General features: G+C 37.8%; 1 protein-coding gene and 1 long non-coding RNA gene across 2 annotated transcripts in view; one reads left to right on the forward strand and one right to left on the reverse strand.

The window, feature by feature from the left end:
• LOC108360359 (uncharacterized) overlaps positions 1 to 25,687 on the forward strand; it is a 26,364-nt gene extending 677 nt beyond the window's left edge. Inside the window, exons 2-3 of the long non-coding RNA XR_001847097.1 lie at positions 25,430 to 25,543; positions 25,598 to 25,687. This is a non-coding gene — a long non-coding RNA (uncharacterized LOC108360359). The remainder of the gene's footprint in view (positions 1 to 25,429; positions 25,544 to 25,597) is intronic.
• Positions 24,030 to 25,217, reverse strand: LOC108360358 (uncharacterized). Its single transcript, XM_017612612.1, has 2 exons — positions 24,965 to 25,217; positions 24,030 to 24,888 (listed from the first exon to the last, which is right to left on the reverse strand). Exons 1-2 carry the CDS (start codon positions 25,107 to 25,109, stop codon positions 24,629 to 24,631), a joined length of 405 nt encoding a protein of 134 aa, XP_017468101.1. The 5' UTR covers positions 25,110 to 25,217; the 3' UTR covers positions 24,030 to 24,628.
• Positions 25,688 to 26,600: the final 913 nt, after the last annotated feature.

The raw sequence follows: 26,600 nt of genomic DNA on the forward strand, positions 1-26,600 counted from the left end.
GACCAGACGGTATACCCACAAGTGTTCTTAAAAGTTGTGCAGAGTATTCGTATAAGCCTCTGACAAATATTTTTAATGCTTTCCTAAAACAGGATGTCTTTCCATCTTCCTGGAAGGATTCGTTTATCTTGCCACTTTATAAAAATGAAAGTAGGACTAATATCGTAAACTATAGAGGAATTGCGAAGCTTTTTGCTATTTCTAAAGTTTTTGAGGCAATCGTTACGGAAGAACTATCTCACTATATTACTTCTGCTATTGATCTATCGCAACACGGTTTTTGCAAAGGTAAATCAACTGTATCCAATCTTCTTGAATTCACTACTTATGTGTCTAATGGGTTTAAAAACAATCTTCGAACGGACGTGATTTACACTGATTTCCGCAAGGCATTTGATAAAGTATCTCATTCAACCCTTATATATAAACGTGATCGAATTGGTTTCCCTTCTATTCTTCTCATCTGGCTTTCTTCTTACTTAGTGGATAGGAAACAAAGAGTAATTTTTAAAAATTGTACCTCCCGGCCAATACATGTCACATCCGGCGTACCTCAGGGCAGCCATATTGGTCCCGTCTTGTTTATTTTATTTATAAATGACCTTCCTAAGGTGTTGAATTACTCGAAATGCTTAATGTACGCTGATGATGTTAAGCTCTTTAAGTACATTAGTACTGCAGAAGATAGGGAGCATTTGCAAGCTGACCTAACCTGCATTTTCGAATGGTGTGAAGCAAATTCCATGTCACTAAATTTGAAAAAGTGTAAATTCATGACCTTCTCTAGAAAATCGTTCTATCCAAATTCGTATATGATATCTGACCACAATGTTGAGCAAGTGACCAATTTCATTGACCTAGGTGTAACTATGGATCCGAAACTAGAATTCAAGTCTCACATAAACTCCTGCGTGATTAGGGCTAGAGGATTGTTGGCTTTTCTTAAGCGCTGGGCCAAGGAGTTCAACGATCCTTATGTCACTAAAGTTCTCTTTACCTCTCTAGTTAGACCGATTTTGGAGTATGCATCTATAGTATGGAATCCTAGCTATCAAATTCATAGTGACAGGCTCGAATCAGTGCAGAAACAGTTCCTGTTATTTGCCCTCAAAAATTTATGTTGGGACTCGTCTAAAAATCTCCCACCCTACAAGGATCGCCTGAAGCTTATAGATTTGCCGACGCTTCAGAGTCGTAGAGAGATGCTTGGTGTTCTTTTTTTAATTAAATTAATGAACGGGATGGTCAGTAGTCCCTTTTTACTGAGTGAGATAAATTTTTGTATTCCTACAAGACCCACGAGACATTTTAAACCTATTGTGTTGAGTATTTGTAAATCAAACTTTGAAATGCATGATGCTTTTCGGTGTTTATGCCAAGATTTTAACAAACATTATGATTGCTTCGACACATCTGAATTGCTTTTTGTAATAAAGAAAACTTTGCTCAACAAGTTAGCTAAATAAACTAATATTTGTAACCGTGAACGAAAAAATTATACAATATCTGTTACTACGTTTATATGTAAGCTATTTGCAAATAAAAATAATTTGCAAATACCTATCTCACTGCTTATTCGATGGTGAAAAATTCTTTTTTAATATTGCCTGATTCGAAAAAGAAAATAAAGTTAAAAATGACAACGTCTTGATTATAAAAAGGCAATAAGATGACCATCGAAAAAGAAAATAAACCTAAGAATGGCGGCGTTTTGCGCTTATTTGCAAATAGTACCACTAATCAATACTTATTTGCGTGATTTAGTTATTTGCAAATAAAAAATTAACTCATCGTTTATACGGCAAATTATACCATTTTATATAGTTTATACGTGCGTATAAACGTAGTATATGACTGCTTAGTACAATCGTAACGGCTTCGTATATTTTCGCGACCGCGTAGGACAATACGAGCAGGGATCGGAAACTCGGCCTTTCCGACCACGCCCAACAGTTCGTCTATAGCGCTAAGCGGAAACTAGGACTTTCCGCCTGCCTCACATACAAAGTAATGACTACGGGAACATGGATCGGAAGCTCGGCCTTTCCGACTATGATCAACGGCCTGTAAACAGTGCGGAGCGGAAACTAGGTCTTTCCGCCCGCCGCACACAAAAGTAGACTGGAGACTAGGCCTCTCCAGCTACACAAATTGCTATTGTATATCATTATTATCTTTACAAGTTAATATGTATAATAAGTTTACTCTGTAATATATCGTACATACTTAAATATCTAAATCTTTTCATCTCAATTGTCTGTAATACTATGTCTCCATTGAGAGATTTATCCATTAAGATTTAATAAATCCAATTGCTAAATCACAACCGTCTCCATTACCACAACGAGATATGTTTGACGTTCACATTTTTAAATATTTGACGTTTGCTTATGTATGATTTTATAAATACAGTTGAGGACATTGATATACAGACAGATAAAAGGAAGGTACCAAGCGGAATTTCATTATATGAATTCTGAATATTATTGGCTTCTTATTCGTGGTAAATATATATGTATAATATATAGTTTGGAAAGTGTAAAGAATGGCACCATATTCCGAATCATTTTCCCGAATTTAAGAAAAATTATCAAAACGGTAAAAACCATTTGCGGAAAGAAAAATTTTTGTAGAACTCTCTTATTAATAAGAGGGAACCGAAAATCCAATCGTGGGCCTTTGGCATATCATGAATACGAACTGAGTTCTAAAGGATGTTCGGTGCAATGTTATCGAAGCAGAACCATTGCCGAAATTTATAAATTTTTTTGTCGCAGCGCGTAAATGACTTATAGAAAGCGGAGAAGACTCTGCATGATATTACTATAAAACATTTCTTCAAAATTTTTGGTTTTTAAAAAAATATTTTCTTATATTATTACAACCAAAGTTATGTAAATATGTATTACTAATTTTCCTCCCAAACTAACAAAAATATAAAAATCCCTAAAAATACGAAAATTAATGTTCTTATGGTAGGCTAGATTTCAATGTCCTCAACTGTATATTGAAAACACAAATGTCATTTGACTTATGGCATGTGAATTTGTGGTTGCCACATCCAACAAATTGTACTTATTGATCAATATTATTGAAGATTTGACGAAGATTTAACTTAAATCTACTGCCTTTCGAGATTTAATTTTATATGGTAATCTCAAAAGACTTAACGTCAAATCTCGTCAGAGGGCTAAATATTCATTAAATCTCACAATGGAGACATAGTATAAGAAAACATTTTTCAGTAGACTAAATAAATAAATAAATGATATCGATACTTTCTTAAATATACATCCCTAGACATGTATGAGCGAGTGAACATACTGTAAGGCAAATGCGCCCATGTGTGTGCAAGAAAGGGATACACTATCACACGCCCGGAGAAGTGTTGACTTTTTCCGCCAAGCCCATACACAACTAACCGCTAAACTGACGAAAAGTTTTAGTCAGTTTTCCAACTAATTTAACCATAGGTCAGGCTTCTTGCAGGGAAGTTGTTTCGAAAAATAATCGACTTCACTTAATCGAATAACCGTTTCTTTTCGACTTTTTCAAATAAAACTGGCTACACACGACGAACATCTGCGCGCACATATGCGCCAACATGCTCGCTGTCGTTTGCTACAGACGCCGAGCGGCTTGTATGTGATTTTGTCGTGGTAGCGTAAAGATAATTAGCAAAGACGCGGATGATGCGACTGCAATGCTTTTAACTTAGCTTTTTTATGTATGTGTTACTTAAATTTATTTATATTTTACTTGTATGTATGTAGTACATGCATACATGTGTTAAAGAATGCAATCATTTTTAACTAAATTATTCATTTGATTGAAGTCCCGAGTGATTGCAATCATTTTTTGTTAGTCCTGACTAAGACTAAAAAAAAATTAGTCTTTATTATTTTTTTTTGATCTATGGTTCATAAATCACCTTTTTATTCATTTCTTGTTAGTCACTTGATTTCAGCCACTGGATTGCATTCTTTTAGTCACTTTTTGTTAGTCATTTGATTTCAGCCATTGGAACGCATTCTTTCGTACTTTGAATTTTTTTCAGGGACCGAGAACGCGCTCCGGTAATAATATGTAATTGTAAATATATTAACAAAAAATCAACATTAAAAATATTGCTACAGAAGGTATGGCGAAGTGGTATAGGATGGGATGACACCCTTCCATCAGAGATTCACGACGAGTGGATGCAATGGTTGTCTTTTCTGCCGAGGGTACAGGATATAAGAATACCCAGATGCTATTTTTGCACAACAAGCGCTGAAAGAGTAACAAGCGAGCTACACGTCTTTGTAGACGCCGGTGAATATGCGTACGCGGCAGTGGGCTATCTGAGGCTCGAGGAAGAAGATCGGGTGGAAGCTTCCCTAGTGTATTCAAAATCGAAAGTCGCCCCTCTACGACCTGTATCGATTCCGCGTATGGAGCTGCTTGCCGCTGTAATGGGAGCGCGCCTCGGTAATGCGGTAGGAAAGGCCCTTGAACTAAATATTGATCGCGTCTATTACTGGACAGATTCGAAAACCGTACTCTGTTGGCTGCATTCAGATCCCAGAAAGTATAAACAGTTCGTTATGTTTCGAGTAGGAGAGATACAAGTAAGTACGGAGATTGCGCAGTGGAGATATGTTCCGACGAGGTTAAATGTAGCAGACTTAGGAACAAAGTGTAATGGTGGCCCCGAATTTTCCTCGAGCAGTCGATAGATTACAGGTCCCCCGTACCTACATCAACCAAAGATTAATTGGCCGAGTGTTCCTGCAAGCCCAGAAGAAGACCTGCAGCACGTATCTGTGGAAGAATCGAGACCTCAATTAGTTGCAGTTAGCGTAAAGGAAAAAGCCCCTTCTATAGACATAACACGATTTTCGAAATGGGAGAGAATTTTACGAAGCATGGCGTATGTTAAACGTTTTGTGACCAAGCTACGAGGAGTACCAGTCAAAGAAAGCCTGACCGTCGACGAGCTTGCCTGGAGCCAGAACTATTTATATCGCCTTGCCCAAGCCCAAGCATTTCCAAATGAAATCCAACTACTAAATACAAATCCATCGGGGCCTATGCCAAAGAAAAGCCCTCTGCGAAAACTCTCACCGTTTCTAGATGAAAACATGACCTTACGTATGCGCAGCCGCTTAGAAAGAGCTGCTTGTATAGATGATGCTACAAAAAACCCAATTATACTGCCTAAAACAAGTCACTTAACCAAGCTTGTAGTTGATTGGTACCACAGAATATGGAAACATTTAAATCATGAAACAGTAATTAATGAGATTTTTCAGAAGTTTTATATACCCGGACTACGAACGCTACTTCGATCCGTGCGGCTAAGCTGTCAATTTTGCAAGAATCAGAATACATGTCCTCAACCACCTGAGAAGGCTGATTTACCTGTAGCGCGATTGTCTGCGTATACGAGACCCTTCACGTATGTTGGAGTGGACTTTTTTGGGCCATTCCTGGTGACTGTCGGCAGAAGAGCTGAAAAGCGCTATGGTGTGCTGTTTACGTGTCTTATATTTCGAGCAGTGCACATTGAGATGGCTTATAGCCTGACGACCAGCTCCTGCTGCAACGTAGTGCGCAACTTCATGGTCCGAAGAGGGGCACCCAGAACATTTTTCAGCGACAATGGCACTAACCTGAAAGCCACGGAAAAAGAGCTCCGTACTGCGCTGTCGCAAGTAAGCTTCCCTGGCTTGGAAGCCGAGTTAACCAGCTGTGATACTGGATGGTCCTTTATCCCTCCAGCTTCTCCGCATATGGGAGGAGCGTGGGAACGCCTCGTTCGCTCAATAAAACCCGTCTTGTACCANCTCCTTTATCCCTCCAGCTTCTCCGCATATGAGAGGAGCGTGGGAACGCCTCGTTCGCTCAATAAAATCCGTCTTGTACCACGTAGGGACACCCGAAACACGACTAACCGATGAAAAGCTGTCTAATGTGTTCATTGAGGTAGAACAGATTGTGAATAGTCGGCCACTCACTTATCTGTCATTAGATACCGCGGAGCAAGAGGCCTTACCACCGAATCATTTTCTGTTGGGTTCGTCTTCCGGACTTAAGCCGGTCGGGGAATTCAATCCCACCGATCAATACATGCGCGCATCATGGCAATTAATATATAATATTGATGAAAAGAAGGTCAAAAATTCATTTATGAATAAATTTTTTAAAAATTAAAATTTTCCAAAAAAATTTTAAGACTTTAAATATCTGCCAAAACATATTCGAAATTCTAATACTCAATTTTTAGTGGCCCATTTCAGAATGTTTGACTCGTTTCAAGGATCATTGTTAATTCTTTTGGAAACATGTTCGCATGTACTTTGTTATTTTTTTCATTTCGTCGTTTAAAGTGCAAAACCGCGTATCAACAAAATGCAAAACCGCGTATCAGCAAAATGCAAAACCGCGTATGTGAAGTTGTAGAAATTATTTTCTAGATCGTAAAACACTCATATTTAAAAATTGTTATCTTTTTTATAAAGCAATCGCATTTCTGGCTAGTATATTTCAGGGCGAATGGATAAGGATTGAGCCAAGAGCTTGCGTGAGCAAATCCAATTTTTGGTCAGTTACGCGGTTTTGCAGAATTACGATACGCGGTTTTGTACTTTAAACGGTGATTTACATAATCTGCCTTATCCTGAGTTTCGGCTGAAAAAAAATTTACACGAAAATTTGTCATCCGCCCATAGTAAAACCATGAAAACCAAAAGTGAAAAGTCAACCGGTTCGGGGGGAAATGAAACTCGTGATAAGGCTTAATATGTACAGATTATGTACATATAATCAGCCTTATCATGAGTTTCATTTTCCCTGAACCGGTTCACTTTTCACTTATGGTTTCCATGTATTTGCTATAGGCGGAAAAGAAACTTTCTGGCGAAATTTTTTTTCGGTCGAAACTCAGGATAAGGCAGAATAAATACAAATTTATTTCATTGGAAGTTACTGGAATTCTTTGACATTTTCGAAATATTTTATATACCACTGGAGTTTTAATTAAGCTTTTTGTGTACTCATTTGTTTTCTAAACTAACTAGCATTATAATTCTATGAAAAAGTGTACGCAAAGATTGCTTTAGATTTTCATTATTCACCTCAGACTGCAAAACTAATTAGTCATGAATAACACAGAAAAGACTAATGACTTCAATTTTGCAGTCTTTAGTCAAACAAGTGATTGATTGGCTGCAGTTAAAAAGTGTTAGTCAGTGAATGTGACTGCAACGATTTAAAGTCACGAAGACTGCATTCTTTAACAACTCTGGTATGTACATACATATACTTTATAGTAATTTAGCCTCTTTTATCAAAAATTCAATTAACAAACATGGCTTGGATGCATTTATCCGCCGATGTGCACACTTCAAGCATAAACACAAAATGAGGTTGTTGTTTTTGTTTCCAATGCGTTGCTCGCAAACTACGCTACAAACGACGAACATGCTCGCTGAAAATCAGAATTTTTTGATTTTTGCGAGCATGCTCGTGAACCGCCCTACAAACGACGAACATGCGCCGCAAGCAGCGCATGTGCGCGCAGATATTCTTCGTGTGTAGCCAGTTTAACCGCTCACAAACGCCTAGTCGAAAACCCGTTGATCTTCGATTTATCGACTAGTTGTTTTCTTTAAGTAAACATTTTTTTTTGTATAGTTATGCTTTTTGACAGAACCCAACCGCGCTAATACAAATAATTTTATGGTGAAAAATTGTAACTATTCAAATAATTTCGATTAGTCGATTTTTAGACTACTCGATAGTGAGCGGATATTGAACGGTTCGTCGTTTGCGAGCGGTTAATTGAATAATTGCTATTCGACTATCAACCGACAAAAAAGTTGCTAATCGACTAGTCGACTAAGCGAGTAGCCGGATAGTCGATTTTTAAAAAGAGCTATAGCTTGTAAATAACTAAATCAAGGCTATTCAAAATTTGTATATTAAAGTGCAAATCGAATTGTATGTACAAATGCTTGTAGAAACTACATTTACAAGTGTAGAATATTTCGCTGATAGCTACAAGTGCACTAAATAATATTGTGTTAAAAAAAAATTATAGAACTTGCAGCTACAAGCGAATCACTAAAAACTTGTAGACTTGTTACAATCGTAAACTTTGTGCACAGGCCCCTGGTTTTCTTAAAACAAAAGGTACGGCTGCATACTAAAGCCCGCCCGATGTTTCCGCCAAAAAAAAGTGTACCGTTATGTTCAGCTCAATGATTTCTATCGATTCCCATATTTTCTTTATTTGAGATTTGTAGCTATTCTGCATTCGTTCCCTACTATTTATACCTAAATGGACGGTGTTCTTTACTTATGCCATTGCTTTCACCTGATTTACATGATTCGAGTACTTCAAAGCAATTCTTGCTGTTCTCTTTTTTCTTTTCTGTTTTCTATTTGCTTTTACACGCTTCAATTCTGTTCGATTCAAGTTTTTGGTTCTTTAACCATTAATTAGGCGCATAGGGTCAAGGCCATTTCAAATTGCAAAAAAAAAACAATTTCTTGGAGTGCTTGGAACGTGCTCGCGCTCTGTCTAGCTTCCTAACTCCCCGCGGGGTACGTAAATAAGTCACGGCCAGAACATCAGCGTGTACACATTTGTCGCTACTCTCTTAAGCCCTGACCCCATGCGACCACTTATGTAACATATTTTGGCGGAGGTAAGTTTTTATTTTTGTATCTAAGTTTGAAGTCAAAGTCATGGTTTCTTTATCAGCTTCAATACTTATGACAATATACATTTCGTTTTATTTATTTAGTCACGGTTAGAACATCGTCGTGCACACGTGTGTCGCTACTCGCTTGAGTGCTGACCCCATGCGACTACTAACGTAACATTTATTGGCGGAGGTAAGTTTTTTTATTTATTTTGTTTTAAGTTTGAAGCCGAAATTATGTGTTTCTTCTTTAAGTTAACGATAATAAAGTACTTTAATATTTTTTTTACTACACACTTGTTTTTTTTATTTTAAAAACTCTTTTTTCAACACTTTTATTGGGATCACTGGGGACCCAATTCTGTGACTTTCTATATGCGCCTAATTAAGGGTTAGAGAGGTAAAAACAACTAAAATGTCAAAACCAAAGCAAGAAAGGTGGGAACACCTAAAGAATACGGACCTTTGAGCTAGAGAAAAAAAAGTGGGCATGGCCTGCCCCCTTTTCCGGATTTAAACGGCGATTTTTTTTTTGTGCAAATTTACAGGGGCGGCGATACGTCGAATTTTCAACATATTCAAAAGCTATTTAACCGATTTTCTAAATATAGACACAGATGGAAAGGTGATTGAAGGGCCTTTCAGGCGATGTATATATCTATGTATATAATGTATACACGTTGCGAGAAAAAAGTAAAAAACGAAATTATGGCTTTTTTTTTAAATAAAAATGTATGTTTTTCTTTCAAAAATATGTAATTAACTATATTAACAGATATGTTTATCAGAAAGAGCACAAAAATACCGTTAATTTGATATATGACTTGTAAAAATTTTTGTGGACATCATATTTGACTAAATATATATAAAAATATAGTTTTAATGAAATAGGAAAAGCGCCGCAGGCGAAAATTTGGAATAAAAAATCGCGCGATAGAAAATCTTACTCTATTTAGTTATTACAAAATTTATTTATTACATTTTTTTTAATCCCCTTATTTGTTATAAGATTGAGTTATAGAATTAAATGGATAATTAATCAAGCTACGCTATCCACAGTATTTTTGCGTACAATTCCTTTCTGCGTAGGCTGCCTTCGGCCGCGCTTAGGGATTATAACCCTCACTATGTAGAATTCGTCTCTCTGTGTTGCCAAATAAAAGGGCCTGAACACTTTTTGCAGAGAACACCTTTCTGCGTTGGCGGCCTTCGGCCGCGCTTAGGGATTATAACCCTCACTACGTAGAATTCTTCTTTCTGTGTTGCCAAATAAAAGGGGCTGAACACCTTTTGCAGAGAACACCTTTTTACGTAGGCGGCCTTCGGCCGCGCTTAGAGATTATAACCCTCACTACGTAGAATTCTCCTTTCTGCGTGCGAAGAAAAGGAACAGAAATCCCCTTTTCACAAAAGTATATTTCTTGTGCATTATTTGGGTGTTTTTAAAGTTGAAATACAAATTGTATTAATAGAGTGGCAGCACCAGTTTTCCTCCATCTTATTTATATTAACTACACAAGATTGTTGTGCGGATTTTGACCATCGTAATATTGCTATTAAATACAGAATTTCGAAACTGAGTTCATTTATTCCATTCATTTGCGTGAAATTCATCAAAACATAGTGCGGAAAGTGCAAGTTGTTTTTGCAAATAACTCTTTAATGAATTGAAAAAGTTAATTTCCGGTCTCGGATTATTATTATTGGCGTTAAGACGCGTCGATTGATACCACTCTCGAACTTTTTCCATCCTGGTTCCGCTAAAGTGCACTACCATGAACGAAAGACACAAGATCACGTAAGAACAAGAGAGTGAGAAAAGTAGATTTTTTTAGCGGGTCTACGCCATCTTGTTTCACTGGAAAACGAGCGAAAAGTAAACAAAACAAAGAAAACAACGACAACCAAAATTAGCCAAAATTATTGTCAGCCACTTTAAATGCACAATTTAGTTAAACTGATGCAACAAAATGCTTTAAAAGGTGTTGTCATGTTGAATTAACTCTTCNAAAATTTTTGTGGACATCATATTTGACTAAATATATATAAAAATATAGTTTTAATGAAATAGGAAAAGCGCCGCAGGCGAAAATTTGGAATAAAAAATCGCGCGATAGAAAATCTTACTCTATTTAGTTATTACAAAATTTATTTATTACATTTTTTTTAATCCCCTTATTTGTTATAAGATTGAGTTATAGAATTAAATGGATAATTAATCAAGCTACGCTATCCACAGTATTTTTGCGTACAATTCCTTTCTGCGTAGGCTGCCTTCGGCCGCGCTTAGGGATTATAACCCTCACTATGTAGAATTCGTCTCTCTGTGTTGCCAAATAAAAGGGCCTGAACACTTTTTGCAGAGAACACCTTTCTGCGTTGGCGGCCTTCGGCCGCGCTTAGGGATTATAACCCTCACTACGTAGAATTCTTCTTTCTGTGTTGCCAAATAAAAGGGGCTGAACACCTTTTGCAGAGAACACCTTTTTACGTAGGCGGCCTTCGGCCGCGCTTAGAGATTATAACCCTCACTACGTAGAATTCTCCTTTCTGCGTGCGAAGAAAAGGAACAGAAATCCCCTTTTCACAAAAGTATATTTCTTGTGCATTATTTGGGTGTTTTTAAAGTTGAAATACAAATTGTATTAATAGAGTGGCAGCACCAGTTTTCCTCCATCTTATTTATATTAACTACACAAGATTGTTGTGCGGATTTTGACCATCGTAATATTGCTATTAAATACAGAATTTCGAAACTGAGTTCATTTATTCCATTCATTTGCGTGAAATTCATCAAAACATAGTGCGGAAAGTGCAAGTTGTTTTTGCAAATAACTCTTTAATGAATTGAAAAAGTTAATTTCCGGTCTCGGATTATTATTATTGGCGTTAAGACGCGTCGATTGATACCACTCTCGAACTTTTTCCATCCTGGTTCCGCTAAAGTGCACTACCATGAACGAAAGACACAAGATCACGTAAGAACAAGAGAGTGAGAAAAGTAGATTTTTTTAGCGGGTCTACGCCATCTTGTTTCACTGGAAAACGAGCGAAAAGTAAACAAAACAAAGAAAACAACGACAACCAAAATTAGCCAAAATTATTGTCAGCCACTTTAAATGCACAATTTAGTTAAACTGATGCAACAAAATGCTTTAAAAGGTGTTGTCATGTTGAATTAACTCTTCTTTACTTGAATAAAAATGTAAAATAGTGGTGCTTGTGATGTAAACAAACGCTCAGCTGACGAACCCGCTTTCGAAAACTTTTTGCTCAAAACCAGTTACAAATACAACGTCGCGTTCTTACGTGATCTTGTATTTATGGTTCATGGTGCAATACTACCTAAATTAATAGCATATAATCGGCTGTTTTTGCTTACGCGTAAAAGCACATTTAGCTCTAAACGCTACTCTAAGTGAACATTTATCCATACAAAATTCATCACCTAAATGCAACTTAATGTAATGGGCTGTTTTTGCTTACGCGTAAAAGCACATTTAGCGCATTTAGCTTTAAATGCTACTCTAAATGTACATTTATCCATACAAAATTCGTCACCTAAATGCAACTAAATGCAACTCCATTTTTGCATTAAGAACCTAAATGCTAAAAGCAACCCTGTGATCTTCCAAAATTTCCACGATACGAACATGGTTTAATGAGAAAAAAAAGGCAATATTGCTTTTTCGCGTATACAGTGGCTAGCTGCGTTTCTGTAATCGCCGATCGAGATTTCATTTATTATTTTACATAATTTGGATAAAGAAAAGTTGAGCAAGTTTGTTTTGTTTCCTAATTAAGTGAGGAAACTTTAATTGACAGCACCGACAAATGAATATANAAAGGCAATATTGCTTTTTCGCGTATACAGTGGCTAGCTGCGTTTCTGTAATCGCCGATCGAGATTTCATTTATTATTTTACATAATTTGGATAAAGAAAAGTTGAGCAAGTTTGTTTTGTTTCCTAATTAAGTGAGGAAACTTTAATTGACAGCACCGACAAATGAATATATACAAAAACAAATGTTCGGTTATGGTTAAAACAATTCAAGTTTTTGTATTGAATTTTTGGTTTAAAAGTTATTTTTTCCTTTTCAGTAGGGTTTTTGCACATTATCTTCTGCGTGAGAATTCATCGTAATAGATACGGATCTGAGTAAGCGACTGGAACACGGCTGTACTCGCGTAAATGCACATTTGCTAAATGCGATAGCATGAACGCTCTTCGAAAACATATGTTCGAAAGTGCTAAATGTTGCATTTTAAATGCAGCAAAAACGCTGCATAACTCCAGTTTTGCATTAAGTATCTAAATGCTAAAAGCAACCCTGTGATCTTCCAAAACTTCCACCATTCGAACATGGTTTAATGAGAAAAAGTGGCAATATTGCTTTTTCGAGTATACAGTTGCTAGCTGCGTTTCAGTGATCGNAAAGCAACCCTGTGATCTTCCAAAACTTCCACCATTCGAACATGGTTTAATGAGAAAAAGTGGCAATATTGCTTTTTCGCGTATATAGCTTCTAGTTCCGTTTCAGTGAACGCCGATCAAGATGTCATTTATTATTTGACATTGGAAAAAGAAAAGTGGCGCAAATTCATCATTGATGTGATACTGATAGAAATCTGGCTCAATTTGTGATCAACTCTGATTATTGTTTTCCCATTTAATTGAGGAAATTTCAATTGACAGCACCGACAAATGAATATATACACAAACAAATTTTCGGTTATGGTTAAAACAATTCAAGTTTTTTTATTGAATTTTTTGTTCAAATTTCTTTTCCCCTTTTCAGTAGGGTTTTGCACATTATCTTCTCTGTGCGAATTGATCGTGATAGATACCATGGTGAAATGAGCTGAAGGTGGCGCATTCCCGAAACCGCTACTTTGGTTTTGCCGACTTTGACATTTATGGCAATACGTAAACAAACTTTTTGTTTAGAAACAAGTGCAAACGTATTGCAAACGTATTGTGTACTTTCAAGTGAAAAATCGAAGTAATGCGTGCGTTCTGAAGTAAAAAGCGTTTTATTTGTAATAAAAACTTTATACAAAAGTCGTGTCGTGTGTTGAATTGCAGCAGCCGTAGGGGTAAAGCCCCCAAATGCAGTTTTTTTTTGTTTGCCCGCGACGACGCCTTGGCCGGAAAGTGGGTAGAGTTCTGCCGGCAGGAGAAGCCATACAATTTAGGCACCAGCGTAATATGCATGAAGCACTTTACGGACCACTTTTAAACACGACATGTTAAGTTGAAAACGTTGAAATATCACAAATTACAAATTAAAATCGGAGGTAAGCAAGCTGTTGGCGGTCCAACCAATTAGTTTAGCACGGTATGAATTCGTTACACCAAAGGGGGGGCTTTTAAATCTTTATTTAATAAATCAATAGTTAAATTTAAAATACATTTTGGGGTATAATATTCTTACATTTGGTTTTCCCAACCGCTTTCTTTTAAGCTTCTGCTTCTAATGAAGCCGAAAATCGTTTCTTTTAATTTCAACAAACTGGCAGTAGCGAGGGTTGCCAATAGGCACAAAGGAAAACCAAAGGTAAGTTTATACGGTGTTTACACTTTCTATTAATTCTGTGTTGATGGTGGCGGAGTTTCCAACATTCTCCCCCCGGTATCTCCCATGAAGTGGGAATACCTAAGCTTCTTGAAAGCCGCCACGTCGTATATCTAGCACAGATATCTTCGTTGCGGGTCGGTGGTACTGTTCCTGTGCAGTTCGGACGACAGCACTCCTGACCTGACCATCTCGTGCTTGCACAGTTGAAACCACGTTTCCTTTCGGCCAAGAATATCGTGGTAATTTTGAGTCGACAATCACGACCACCAACGTACCAATTAGTTCTTCTAGTGAGGATAGGAAGCACTTCTGCAACCCATCGTTTCCAAAACCGTTCAGCGAGATATTGCGAGTGCCTCCATGATGCGCGCACGTATTAATCGGTGGGATTGAATTCCCCGACCGGCTTAAGTCCGGAAGACGAACCCAACAGAAAATGATTCGGTGGTAAGGCCTTTTGCTCCGCGGTATCTAATGACAGATTAGTGATTGGCCGACTATTCACAATCTGTTCTACCTCAATGAACACATTAGACAGCTTTTCATTGGTTAGTCGTGTGTCACTACGTGGTACAACACGGATTTTATTGAGCGAACGAGGCGTTCCCACGCTCCTCCCATATGCGGAGAAGCTGGAGGGATAAAGGACCATCCAGTATCACAGCTGGTTAACTCGGCTTCCAAGCCAGGGAAGCTTACTTGCGACAGCGCAGTACGGAGCTCTTTTTCCGTGGCTTTCAGGTTAGTGCCATTGTCGCTGAAAAATTTTCTGGGTGCCCCTCTTCGGACCATGAAGTTGCTCACTACGATGCAGCAGGAGCTGGTCGTCAGGCTATAAGCCATCTCAATGTGCACTGCTCGACATGTAAGACACGTAAACAGCACACCATAGCGCTTTTCAGCTCTTCTGTCCACTCCAACATACGTGAAGGGTCTCGTATACGCAGACAATCGCGCTACAGGTAAATTAGCTATCTCAGGTGGTTGAGGACATGTATTCTGATTCTTGCAAATTTGACAGCTTAGCCGCACGGATCGAAGTAGCGTTCATAGTCCGGGTATATAAAACTTCTTAAAAATCTCATTAATTACTGTTTCATGATTTACATGTTTCCATTTTCTGTGGTACCAATTAACTACAAGCTTGGTTAAGTGACTTGTTTTAGGCAGTATAATTGGGTTTTTTTAGCATCATCTATACAAGCCGCTCTTTCTAAGCGGCTGCTAGGGTCATGTTTTCATCTAGAAACGGTGAGGGTTTTCGCAGAGGGCTTTTCTTTGGCATAGGCCCAAATGGATTTGTATTTAGTAGTTGGATTTCATTTGGAAATGCTTGGGCTTGGGCAAGGCGATATAAATAGTTCTGGCTCCAGGCAAGCTCGTCGACGGTCAGGCTTTCTTTGACTGGTACTCCTCGTAGCTTGGTCACAAAACGTGTAACATACGCCATGCTTCGTAAAATTCTCTCCCATTTCGAAAATCGTGTTATGTCTATAGAAGGGGCTTTTTCCTTTACGCTAACTGCAACTAATTGAGGTCTCGATTCTTCCACAGATACGTGCAGCAGGTCTTCTTCTGGGCTTGCAGGAACACTCGGCCAATTAATCTTTGGTTGACGTAGTTACGGCGGACCTGTAATCCATCGACTGCTCGAGGAAAATCCGGGGGCACCATTACACTTTGTTCCTAAGTCTGCTACATTTAACCTCGTCGGAACATATCTCCACTGCGCAATCTCCGTACTTTCTTGTATCTCTCCTACCCGAAACATAACGAACTGTTTATACTTTCTGGGATCTGAATGCAGCCAACAGAGTACGGTTTTCGAATCTGTCCAGTAATAGACGCGATCAATATTTAGTTCAAGGGCCTTTCCTACCGCATTACCGAGGCGCGCTTCCATTACAGCGGCAAGCAGCTCCATACGCGGAATCGATACAGGTCGTAGAGGGGCGACTTTCGATTTTGAACACACTAGGTAAACTTCCACCCGATCTTCTTCCTCGAGCCTCAGATAGGCCACTGCCGCGTACGCATATTCACAGCGGACGTGTAGCACGCTTGTTACTCTTTCAGCGCTTGTTGTGCAAAAATAGCACCTGGGTATTCTTATATACTGTACCCTCGGCAGAAAAGACAACCATTGCATCCACTCGTCGTGAAATTCCGATGGAAGGGTGTCATCCCATCCTATACCACTTCGCCATTTCTTCTGTAGCAATATTTTTATGTTAATTAGATAAAACGTTAGTAGTCCCAATGGGTCGAAAATCGACATCAGCAATCGAAGCAGCTCTCTCTTTTTTGGCATTTGGGCACCTGTAAGTACTTGATCATTCGCTTTCGTAAATTTTAAATTGTACGTGTAGTGCCCAACACTTTGTTGGCATCTATGACCTGGTCCACTCGCTTTGCAGAGTTACAAAAATTATCTTCCGCGCCGGCATTTCCGAGAGCTTCAACTACCTCCTTTGAGTTCGATAGCCAACCCCTAATATGAAAATTCGCATTCTTGTGTATGCAAGCTTCCAAACTGCAGCGCATTCTGGTTTTTTACATATTGGGCTAACGACGCACATAGGGGTATTTAGACGATTTATGCTGCCAAAATTATTTTTATGAATATTTCAACTCGAAATGTTTATAAAAGACGTGTTTTGACATTTAGAATTGTAAATGTTTAAAACCAAGTAAATATCGGTTAAAACATTAACAGAGTTGCCACCTGTTAAAAAATTTGTTCAATTAGTTAAATGAATTGCTGTAATCTGGGTATCAATGGAAATGGGTTTGAAAAGGCTTTATCTCTAAGGAACCTCCGAGGGTTTAAAAAATCAAATTCAACTTGAATTAAAGGAATTAAATAATTCAAATATGTATCACAGTATAGGTAAGAAATGAAAGAGTATCCCGTTCTACGCGAAAATTTGGGCGAACAAAATTTTGACAATTAGTGACTCATCATTGGCAAATCAGAAGCAACATACAAAATTTTTACTGCGCAATTTCTGCAACATTTTAGAAAAGTTTCAGGTGAGCATCAGCAACCTGTCATCTGGAAAGCAACAAGTCTACAATATTGCGGTAATTATTTCTTTGCTCAAACGCACCCAATGTAATAAAATTACATTTTTGTAATAATCTAGTAGTCTTATTTATTGTTAAGAGAATTTTGTAAGTATTAACTTGGAGTAAATTAGCGTCCTCATTTACTGAAATATCGGAGTTTTCGTATTTTCAACCCATTTCTTTTCCATACCATGGTTAAAAGTCCACCGAGTTTGGTACTAATTGATAAATCGGTTACTGAGATACACATTTGTGATCAAAAGTACGCGGCGCCAAGCCCATTATCCAAAAAATTATAATAATTTTATTTAATGCTAAGAGGTTATTCCAAGAATCGATTTTGAGTTAATTAGCTTCAGTAGTTATTGATTTATCGCAGTTTTCGCTTTTCTGTAAATTACCGTTATATGGGAAGTGGGCGTAGTTATCGCCCGATTTCAAGAATTTTTAAAAATTATAAATTTAGTAATCCTATTTTGTTTCAAAATTTTACTTAACATACTAATGTTTAACAATCCGGATGCAATATTTACTGAAATATCGTAGATTTATCTAAATTGACATTTATCTAAATTTTAACGCTTGTATACCTAAAACTATTTCTTTAATCATCACTTATATAACACCAATGTAAAGGAAAACAAATGTTTATTCCGAAATATGTGTACATATATCATAGTTGGGTTCGCCTTATATTCCCGCAGATTTCTAGCAACAGGACCGAAAGGCCCTAGAAAACATGACTTTTGCTAATATCTCGAAAACTATTTATTTTTTAAATGAAATGGATTCATATTTTAGTTCAGCGGCCTCAAGTTCATCTAAAAAGTTTAATTTTAGTGTTAAAGTAGATCTAAAGTATTGTTACCATATACTAGTTGCGTTTTTAGATTTTTCCTTAATACATTTTCTATGTTAAGAAATACCACTCATCTGCCATTTTCTGCGGGCAGTCTTTTCACACTATATTAGCCAAATTTCTAAGCTTTCAATTGAACAAAGAATAATAACGCCATCTCTCCCGGGGATACAACAAATTCCTTAATATTCACAAAAATTAACAAAAAAATACTCGTTGAAAACCGCTATATTCGTTACATTTGAATTGAACTTTTGCTTAATAAAACGATTAAAAAAAATTTACACTTAAATGCATTGTTACCTTCTGTATGCGGATCCATCACTACTTTTTAAGAATACAATGCAGAAATCAAAATATTAGCTTAAAACCGTCACGATCTTTCTAGAGAGCGAAAATTTATTTATAAGCAGCGTTAGAATATTCTGCTTCCAGTCAACGGTGAGCCCTCGCTGTGCAAGTTAGAAAAGGGAGGGGGACTGGGAAATGTTATTTGGAATTGGAGCGATAAATTTTTTAAGTTTTCTCCAAAATTTTGTCAAATTGGTTTTTGGCCGCCTAAATCGTTGAAATACCCCTATGTGCGACTGTGAGCAGCTTGCCCCAAAGCTCAGTACCCTAAGTGAGTATACATCAGGGGTGCGACTATCATCGCAGCCTCTCCACAAGAATCGCTGGGCATGCTGGTCCTCTTCGTCCACGAAAACCCGATGAAACATATCGCTGATATCGCCGCATATACCATATTTCCATATACGGAAGTTCAATAGTATATCAAACAGAGAGATCAACAAATCCGGACCCTTATCCAGGCATGAATTCAACGAAACGCCTTTGCACTCCGCGGCGAGCCTTATCTTGTGCGGTTTGTTCGGATTGCGCACTACAAACATTGGCAGGTACCATTTCCTCGGATGATGTTCCTTAATTTCGCTAGCACTTAGTTTCCGTGTATATCCCTTTTCCTCCATGTTATTTATCTGATTACTGACACAAACTTTCAACTCAGGATCTCCTTTTAACTTCTTCTCAAAACATGTTAGTCTGTGCAGAGCCATCAAATAATTATCCGGCATTATAATGCTCTCCGTTTTCCACAGTAGTTTGACTACAAAATGTTGTTTGTCGCGTACAATCTTCTGTTGCATTTTCTTCCTGATCTCTGCTGAATTAGCATGCACGGATATCGCATTCTTTCTCTTGATATATGCATTCTGTAACTATCTTTTGCAGTGCTACATCGTCATCACATTCACAAATATGAAATTGTAGATTGGTATCGCTTTGACGCTCTTCACGATTAACCACGCCATACACCGTCCAGCCGATGCGCGTTTTGGGAGCTGCAGGCTCACATGCCTTGCCTTCTCGAAATTTCGACGGAATCGCTAAGTGCTTATTGATCAATCCAATAATGACCTGTGGTATAACACCGCAGTACGATTCCTTGGGCATTCCACGTAAGTGCCTATATTTGGCCGCGAGCTCCTCTACATTTAATGTTTGCTGAGGCAGATCAAGCGCCTCTACAGAGTGCACGTTATGTAACCCAAGCCTCTGGTTCTTCCCACGAGGAGAAATTTCTAAGTCGATCACCTCTGAATTCTTCTCGACGCGTATCGTACCATCGGTCCATCTGAGGCATAAATCTTTATTTTTTCCTTTTAGCTGCAATAGCTGCAACACACTCTTCTCTATTAGCGTGGGACCAGACCCGTCATCAAGAAAGGCGTTCACGTCAACTGAAATTCCGTTTCCATAAATTGTTATCGAAGCCACACGATAAAGCGTATTAGAGGTCTCTTGTCCACCATGGCTGTAACAGCGTTGTTACCAGGTGCTTCCTTGGGTTTATGAAGCATCGGGTTGTGCCTTCGGTCGCAATTTTTCACACCACACACTCTGTTCTCTCGGCAGGATTTTATGTCATGCTTTTTCAGGCATACCTTACACAGCTTCAAATCGAGCACTGCTTTCCATTTTTGGTCGTAGCCCAGCTTTTTGAATTTATCACACTTCATTATGAGATGTGCCTCCTCACAAAAATAACAGGCCAACTTTCGCTTTACAGACCCAGTGGACCCAGTCCTAGCTTCTAGTTCCTCGTTATGGAAGCTCACTCGGTGTACCCTACGCTTTTCTGTTTCTGAATTAGCTAGTGTGGTAACCGATGCAACGTTGCTAGCCGCGTCTGCTAAATCAAAAAGCCATTCGCTAAATACTTTTACGGTAGTTATCGCATATGACCGGGAGAACAATGCCCATTGAAGACGCATCTGCGCAGGCAGCTTCTCGATAAGCTCCTGTATTAGTAGCGGATTATTCATGTGCTACTCAAGCCCTGATGCCTCCATAGTCGCAGTTAAATTTTTTATCCCGAGCGCAAAGGTTACCAAAGTATCCAACTTATTAACATTGACAGGTGAAGAAGCACGTAGCTTAACCAGCAAATTATTTATTATCTGCTCTGGTCTGCCGAACACCATTCGTAAAGTAGAAATTATCTCCGGCACAAGAGCCGGAATCATCAGCTTACTGCTTACATATTCAAGCGCTTTTCCCTTTAAAGCACGCTGCAACCTAAGCAGATTCTCGTCGTTGCTAAATCCACACAGTCGCGTTGAGTTCTCAAAGCTGCTAAGAAATAAAGGCCATTCTTCTAGCTTGCCACCAAAGATAGGCAGATCCTTTGGCACCACGTGTCGGGCGCTTATTTGCTCCGGTCTCAAACCGGCAACACTCCCCGCCGCTGTTGTGCGAGCCTGCATCCGCGCCCTTTCTTCCTGACCTATAACCAGATTACCTTGCCGTTCCTCAGCCCTACCTACATCGCCCTGGAACTTGCCGCTTACCCATTCCACAGCTCTACTTTACTTTAATGCTTCTTCACCAACTTCGTCGTCCGACTCCACCGCACTCTCATATCTGTGCATAATTTCAAATTTCTGTTCTAAATACGCTAATTCAGCCTTTTTCTTTTCTTCAAGGCGCATCAGTTTTATTTTCATGAACCGTTTCGATTTCCCCGAACTACAACTACTTGCTACATCAATCTCGTTACGTACCTCTTTCGCATAATTCTGCATGCCAATTTCCTGATAAGCTGTTGTTGTTGCGGCTGGTACAGTCTTTGTTGTACTTGTTGATGCATTGAGGCATTTACTACAGCTCCAAGCCTTTTCAACTATGTCCTCCGACACACCTGCGCACGTAAAATGCGTCCATCCATCACACACGTCGCACTGAACCATCCGGTCCACTATCCGGCTTTTCACACATGTTGCAACTCGCCGTCGCGCTCGTGTCCTTTAACACATTCTTTTTCGTCCGTCCCATTTTTCAAAAGTAACTGTTCTTATTTGCAACTCACGCCAAATTTGTATCACATTTTTTCGACGTTCACTGCTGCAGAACACACACTCGATGTTTCCAAGAAATGCGGCAAATATTTAAAAGAAATGTTGGCGGTCCAACCAATTTGTTTAGCACGGTGTGAATTCGTTACACCAAAGGGGGGGCTTTTAAATCTTTATTTAATAAATCAATAGTTAAATTTAAAATACATTTTGGGGTATAATATACTTACATTTGGTTTTCCCAACCGGTTTCTTTTAAGCTTAGATGTAATGAAGCCGAAAATCGTTTCCTTTAATGTCAACAAACTGACAGTAGCGAGGGTTGCCAATAGCAACAAAGGAAAACCAAAGGTAAGTTTATACGGTGTTTACTCTGTCGATTAATTCTGTGTTGATGGTGGCGGAGTTTCCAACACAAGCATCGACCACTTTCTGCAGGAAAACATGCGCTGCGACAAGATATTATCACTTCTTCGGCACCTGCAATAAAAACACAAAAATTGTAAATAGTTAAATAATAAGACCTATTCTTTTGAACACATTTCAAGAGTGGTTGTATATTTTTTGTTAACGTAGTGCTTAATTTGCTTTATTCAAAGATGGCTTGAGTAATTGGTGAATTGAGAAGAAAATACGTTTTCTCACTGCAAATTCACAACTCTCAACTCATTCTTCTTCGCCATATTCTTTGTTTACCCGTTGCCACAAATGTCATTCTACGGGAATGCGCAATCTTGTATTCTATCGTTCTTGGATAGATACGGATCTGAATAAGCGACGGCAACACGTCTGTTCGTCATAAGTATACGATTTCGAACTCGCGTAAATGTACATTTGCTAAATGCGATAGCATGAACGCTCTTCGAAAAAGTATGTTAGAAAATGCTAAATGTTGCATTTTAAATGCAGCTAAAAGGCTGCATAACATTAATACAGTTGCTTAATTGCACTGCTGGCAGTTGTACTTAAACACGACTATATAAAATTATACGCCAAATTAAAGGTATTTTTATGGGCTTTCCGACAAACCTACATACTAACATACATTTTTATAAAAAAATTGCCATAATTTCGTTTTTTTTACTTTTTCTCAAAATATGTTCGCATTATATACATAGATATATATATTGAATGAAAGGTCTTTCAATTACCTTTCCAACTGTGTCCATATTTCATATTATCAGTTTAATAGTTTTTGAAATATAACCTTTTTAAAATGTTGAAACTTCGACGGTTAGCCTCCCTATCGCCGCCCCTGTCAATTGCACCAACAAAATGATTACCATTAAACTCAGCATAAAGGGGTGCACCACCTCCACGTTTTCTTGTTTCTCTAGCTCAAGGGTCCGTATTCTTTAGGTATGCCGAAAGGTTAAAGGACTTGAAGGTACAGGCGCATGTGTACTCGTCCCTTTTCTTCACACCCCCTCTTTGCCAAGCGAGCAGAATTTAGTTCAATACTTATATTGTGTAAAAGCAGTCTTTAATTTTCTAGAATTAATTAATTTATTTATTTATTGAAAAATAGCCTACGGCTAATACAATTATTCTTATATACAAATAAAATTTCAAAATTAACAGCCAGTTGTCTATGACATAATAAATTTTAATTTTAAGCTAAATTATCTTATTGATTTTTGTTTCAGTCTTGTGAATTCACTAGGTACTTGCATTTTTATATCTCTTACGAAGTATTCATACATACATACCCTGCAGGAATTTGAACTGGCCTTAAACTATCCTTTAGATAGTTCCTAGTGTACCCAGGACTAGTCCCTCATAAATCCCCCAGCAATGTTCTCAACTGCCACATTTAACTTTAGCGTGTCATTGGAGAGGGACTAGTCAAAAAAAAAAAAACTGACCGGAGGATGGTCTGCTTTCAGTCAGTTACAGCCCACCGAAACATTGACTCGTTTCAGTCTAGCCGTTTCCGGTCAGCTCCTGTCTAATCAAACATTGACTTGTTTCCATCTAGTCCGATTTCGGCCAGTTCCTGTCTAGCCATACATTGACTTGTTTTAATCTAGTCCAAATAAGAACATATTTTTAGATTATACATATGTACTAGCTGTTTTTTATTTCAACTCGAATTGAACATTGGTACTTAGCTCTATTTTTTTTTTTAAATACAGTTAGCAACCCACAAGGTGCAAAAAAAATTATAAAGAAAATTTAGATGCATTCAATCTAAAAACAATTTCAATACATTTCTATATAAATATATACAGAGGTATTTTTCGACATTTGTTCACGTTTGATTAAACAAATTATGAACTTCTGAAATTAGTTAGTCACAAAAAGTATAGGTACAGAGAGTTTTTAAATATTCTTTTCGTTAAGTCTTTATACAAATATTATTAATACTATGACAAAAAGCCCAAAAATCAGAGTCCCAAATTACCAAATTTATGATTATTCTGATTTTTGGGGTTTTTGTCGTAGTATTAATAATATTTGTATAAAGACTTAGCTAAAAAAATATTTAAAAAACAGTTGACCGTATTGCAAAAAACTCTCTGTACCTAAACTTTATTGCCTAACTGTAGGTACATGTAGCAAAAAATTTATCCATTAACTTACAGTGGCTCACAGTCAAGTAAGCCAGTTGCTTTAATTCAAGAAAACGACTTTGCAAAAAAACGTAGTAAATACTGTAAAAAATATCACAGGCTCATATCGACTGTGAGCCACTGCACGTACAAATGTATACAGGATTACAAAGAATTTACATAAAGTATGGGCACAAGAAAAGTGGTCGCACAGAATCAAGCGCAGCTTTTTTAACCCAAATTTACGTATAATAAACAAAACTAACTATGTATGTACTATGTACATATACAAAAACATCTTTGAATTGCAAAAATACATTTTTGTTTTATAACGTTTTAGTGCGCCCAGTTTTTTTGTAGATATAATGTAAGAAGTGTTTAAAACTTCAACAAAAAAAAAACTGGATTAAAAAAAGAAAATTCATTATGGCTAAGTTCGACTTCTAGTGTTTGCACTACATACATATGTACATGCATGGGTGTATTTATATTGTTTCGTTTATGTTTGGAACTGCATTTTCTTTAGATGAATCCTTTGGCTAACGGAAACTCTTTTTCTTTTCTTTGTGTATAGCAATAAAAGACTTGTTCTAAATTACTTAAATATATTTCTGGTTGTATTTCCAATAGTTCGTCCAAATTTTTCAGCTCCTCTGTTGATTTTATAGGGAAAATACCTTTCAATGTTTGCAATGCTTTATTTTGATGCGTTAATTCCATGAGAAGTACTTTGTGCTCAGCCAAAATATCGCTAAACTTATCAGATTGCTGTCTGGATTTTTCTGTGGGAGATGTACATATGTATGCACATATTTTTTTTAAATATATAAAATATACTTAGTTAAAATTAATCATTACCTTCCATCGCACTTAATTTTTCGTAAAGTTTGTCGCATTTTTCATTTAATTGCTCGCATAGATGACATGTACCTAAGGAGTAAAGAGAGTGAACGTAATATATTGTGTACAAATACAAGTGAGATATCTTAGCAATAGACGTCATCCTGGGCCACAGCTGCGATCATCTGTTTTTTATAGGTGCTTATTTTGGTCCAAACTGCGCTTTTTTGACCTGAGTTGCATTAAATAGTCTCTTAAAACTTGTTAGTATTTGTTGTTCAAATGGCATCATATATGCCCAAAAACTTGAAAAATATTAGATGATTACTTTTTAAAAATGCTATTTATAAAATTTGGTTTTGATTGCGACATTAGAAATATTCAGATTATAAAAGTTTTTCACATATGCTTTAAGATTTTAAAGCTTTTAAAAAGTACGGTAGAATGCAATAATGTGCTTGAATTTGTTTGCTTCTTCGTCAGCTTATTCGTTTGCAGACTAGAAAAATGGCGAACAGCTATCAAAATACTGATTCAAAATACACATCTTTCACTGGACACACAAATGGGTGTGCGCAGCAAAATTCAGCCCTAATGGTAAGTTAATTTCATCGTGCGGCGACAAGTTAAGAATTTGCGATACATTTTCAGGCGAATGTATGCGAACGTTCACCGGGGGAAGAGGTATGGGACGACAGCTGGCATGGCATCCAGACGGCAATCTGGTGGCTTTAGCATTAATAGCCCGAACACAATGAAAACGACGAGCTACAAACCACAGCTGTCAAATTATTTTAACACGTACTCTTATGTAGATAATTATTTTGGCGACGACCGGGCTACGCGACGGCTGTGGTTGTGGCCAGATCAGATCTATTTCTATTTTTCTGGCGACAGATAAGGTTCTTCCTCTTCTTTTATGTCAAACTCTACAAATTCATGATGTCGCTGCCGCGTTCAAAGAAATCATGTCGCCATCGACAAAGCGCTTAGATAATAAAGATGACAAATTGGAAGCTGTGGTCGGTAGCTCGTCGTTTTCAATGTGTTCAGAACTTAAGTTGTAACCGCGTTAACTGCCGTCCCTAAATTGGAGCGCTAAGCGTTGCGTTATCCATTGTCAACGAGTGTCATCGCGCGCTATACCCAAATCAACGCGTCGTCAATTTTGACGTTTTCTCATGTCCTCTCGTTTTTATTCTCGTTTCCTTTTTCACTTCTTTGTCCGTTCTCTTTCTCTTCGTCTTCTGCATCCAACTTCAGCACGTAACGCCCTGTCAAAAATGAAAATTCCATTTGCTCGGCGTTAGCGCCGCGTTATTGTGGGATGCTTCATACAAATTGTATGGGCATGAGGATTTTTGACAGTTGCTTGGCGCTTGACGCGCCAATTTAGGGATGGCAGTAAGATATTTGACAAAGCTGAAGGCGAGCTAATACAGTGCATTCGTCGTCGGAGAATGATGTTGCATTTACCCAAGTGGAAATTTCTTGGTGACTGGCGGCGAACACGATACAATAAGATTGCTTGATTTATTAGAAAGTCGGCCAATTTATACACGGTAGTGGTGCACTTTAGTGGAACCATATAATATAAATTTTTTCCTGTATTCAACAGTTGCTCGTTTGGAAATCTAATTTGCATACATTTGAT

The sequence above is a fragment of the Rhagoletis zephyria genome, unplaced genomic scaffold (assembly GCF_001687245.7).
Source record: "Rhagoletis zephyria isolate East Lansing unplaced genomic scaffold, Rhagoletis_zephyria_1.1 Rzeph_scaffold_00560, whole genome shotgun sequence".
NCBI classification, from domain to species: Eukaryota; Metazoa; Arthropoda; class Insecta; order Diptera; family Tephritidae; genus Rhagoletis; species Rhagoletis zephyria.

Excerpts from the sequence above, each read along its gene's own strand:
- LOC108360358 (XM_017612612.1), bottom strand. The coding sequence starts at position 25,109 with ATGACGTCTATTGCTAAGATATCTCACTTGTATTTGTACACAATATAT. Across the intron at positions 24,889-24,964 it reads AAAATTAAGTGCGATGGAAG|AAAAATCCAGACAGCAATCT; the intron begins GTAATGATTAAT and ends CATCTCCCACAG.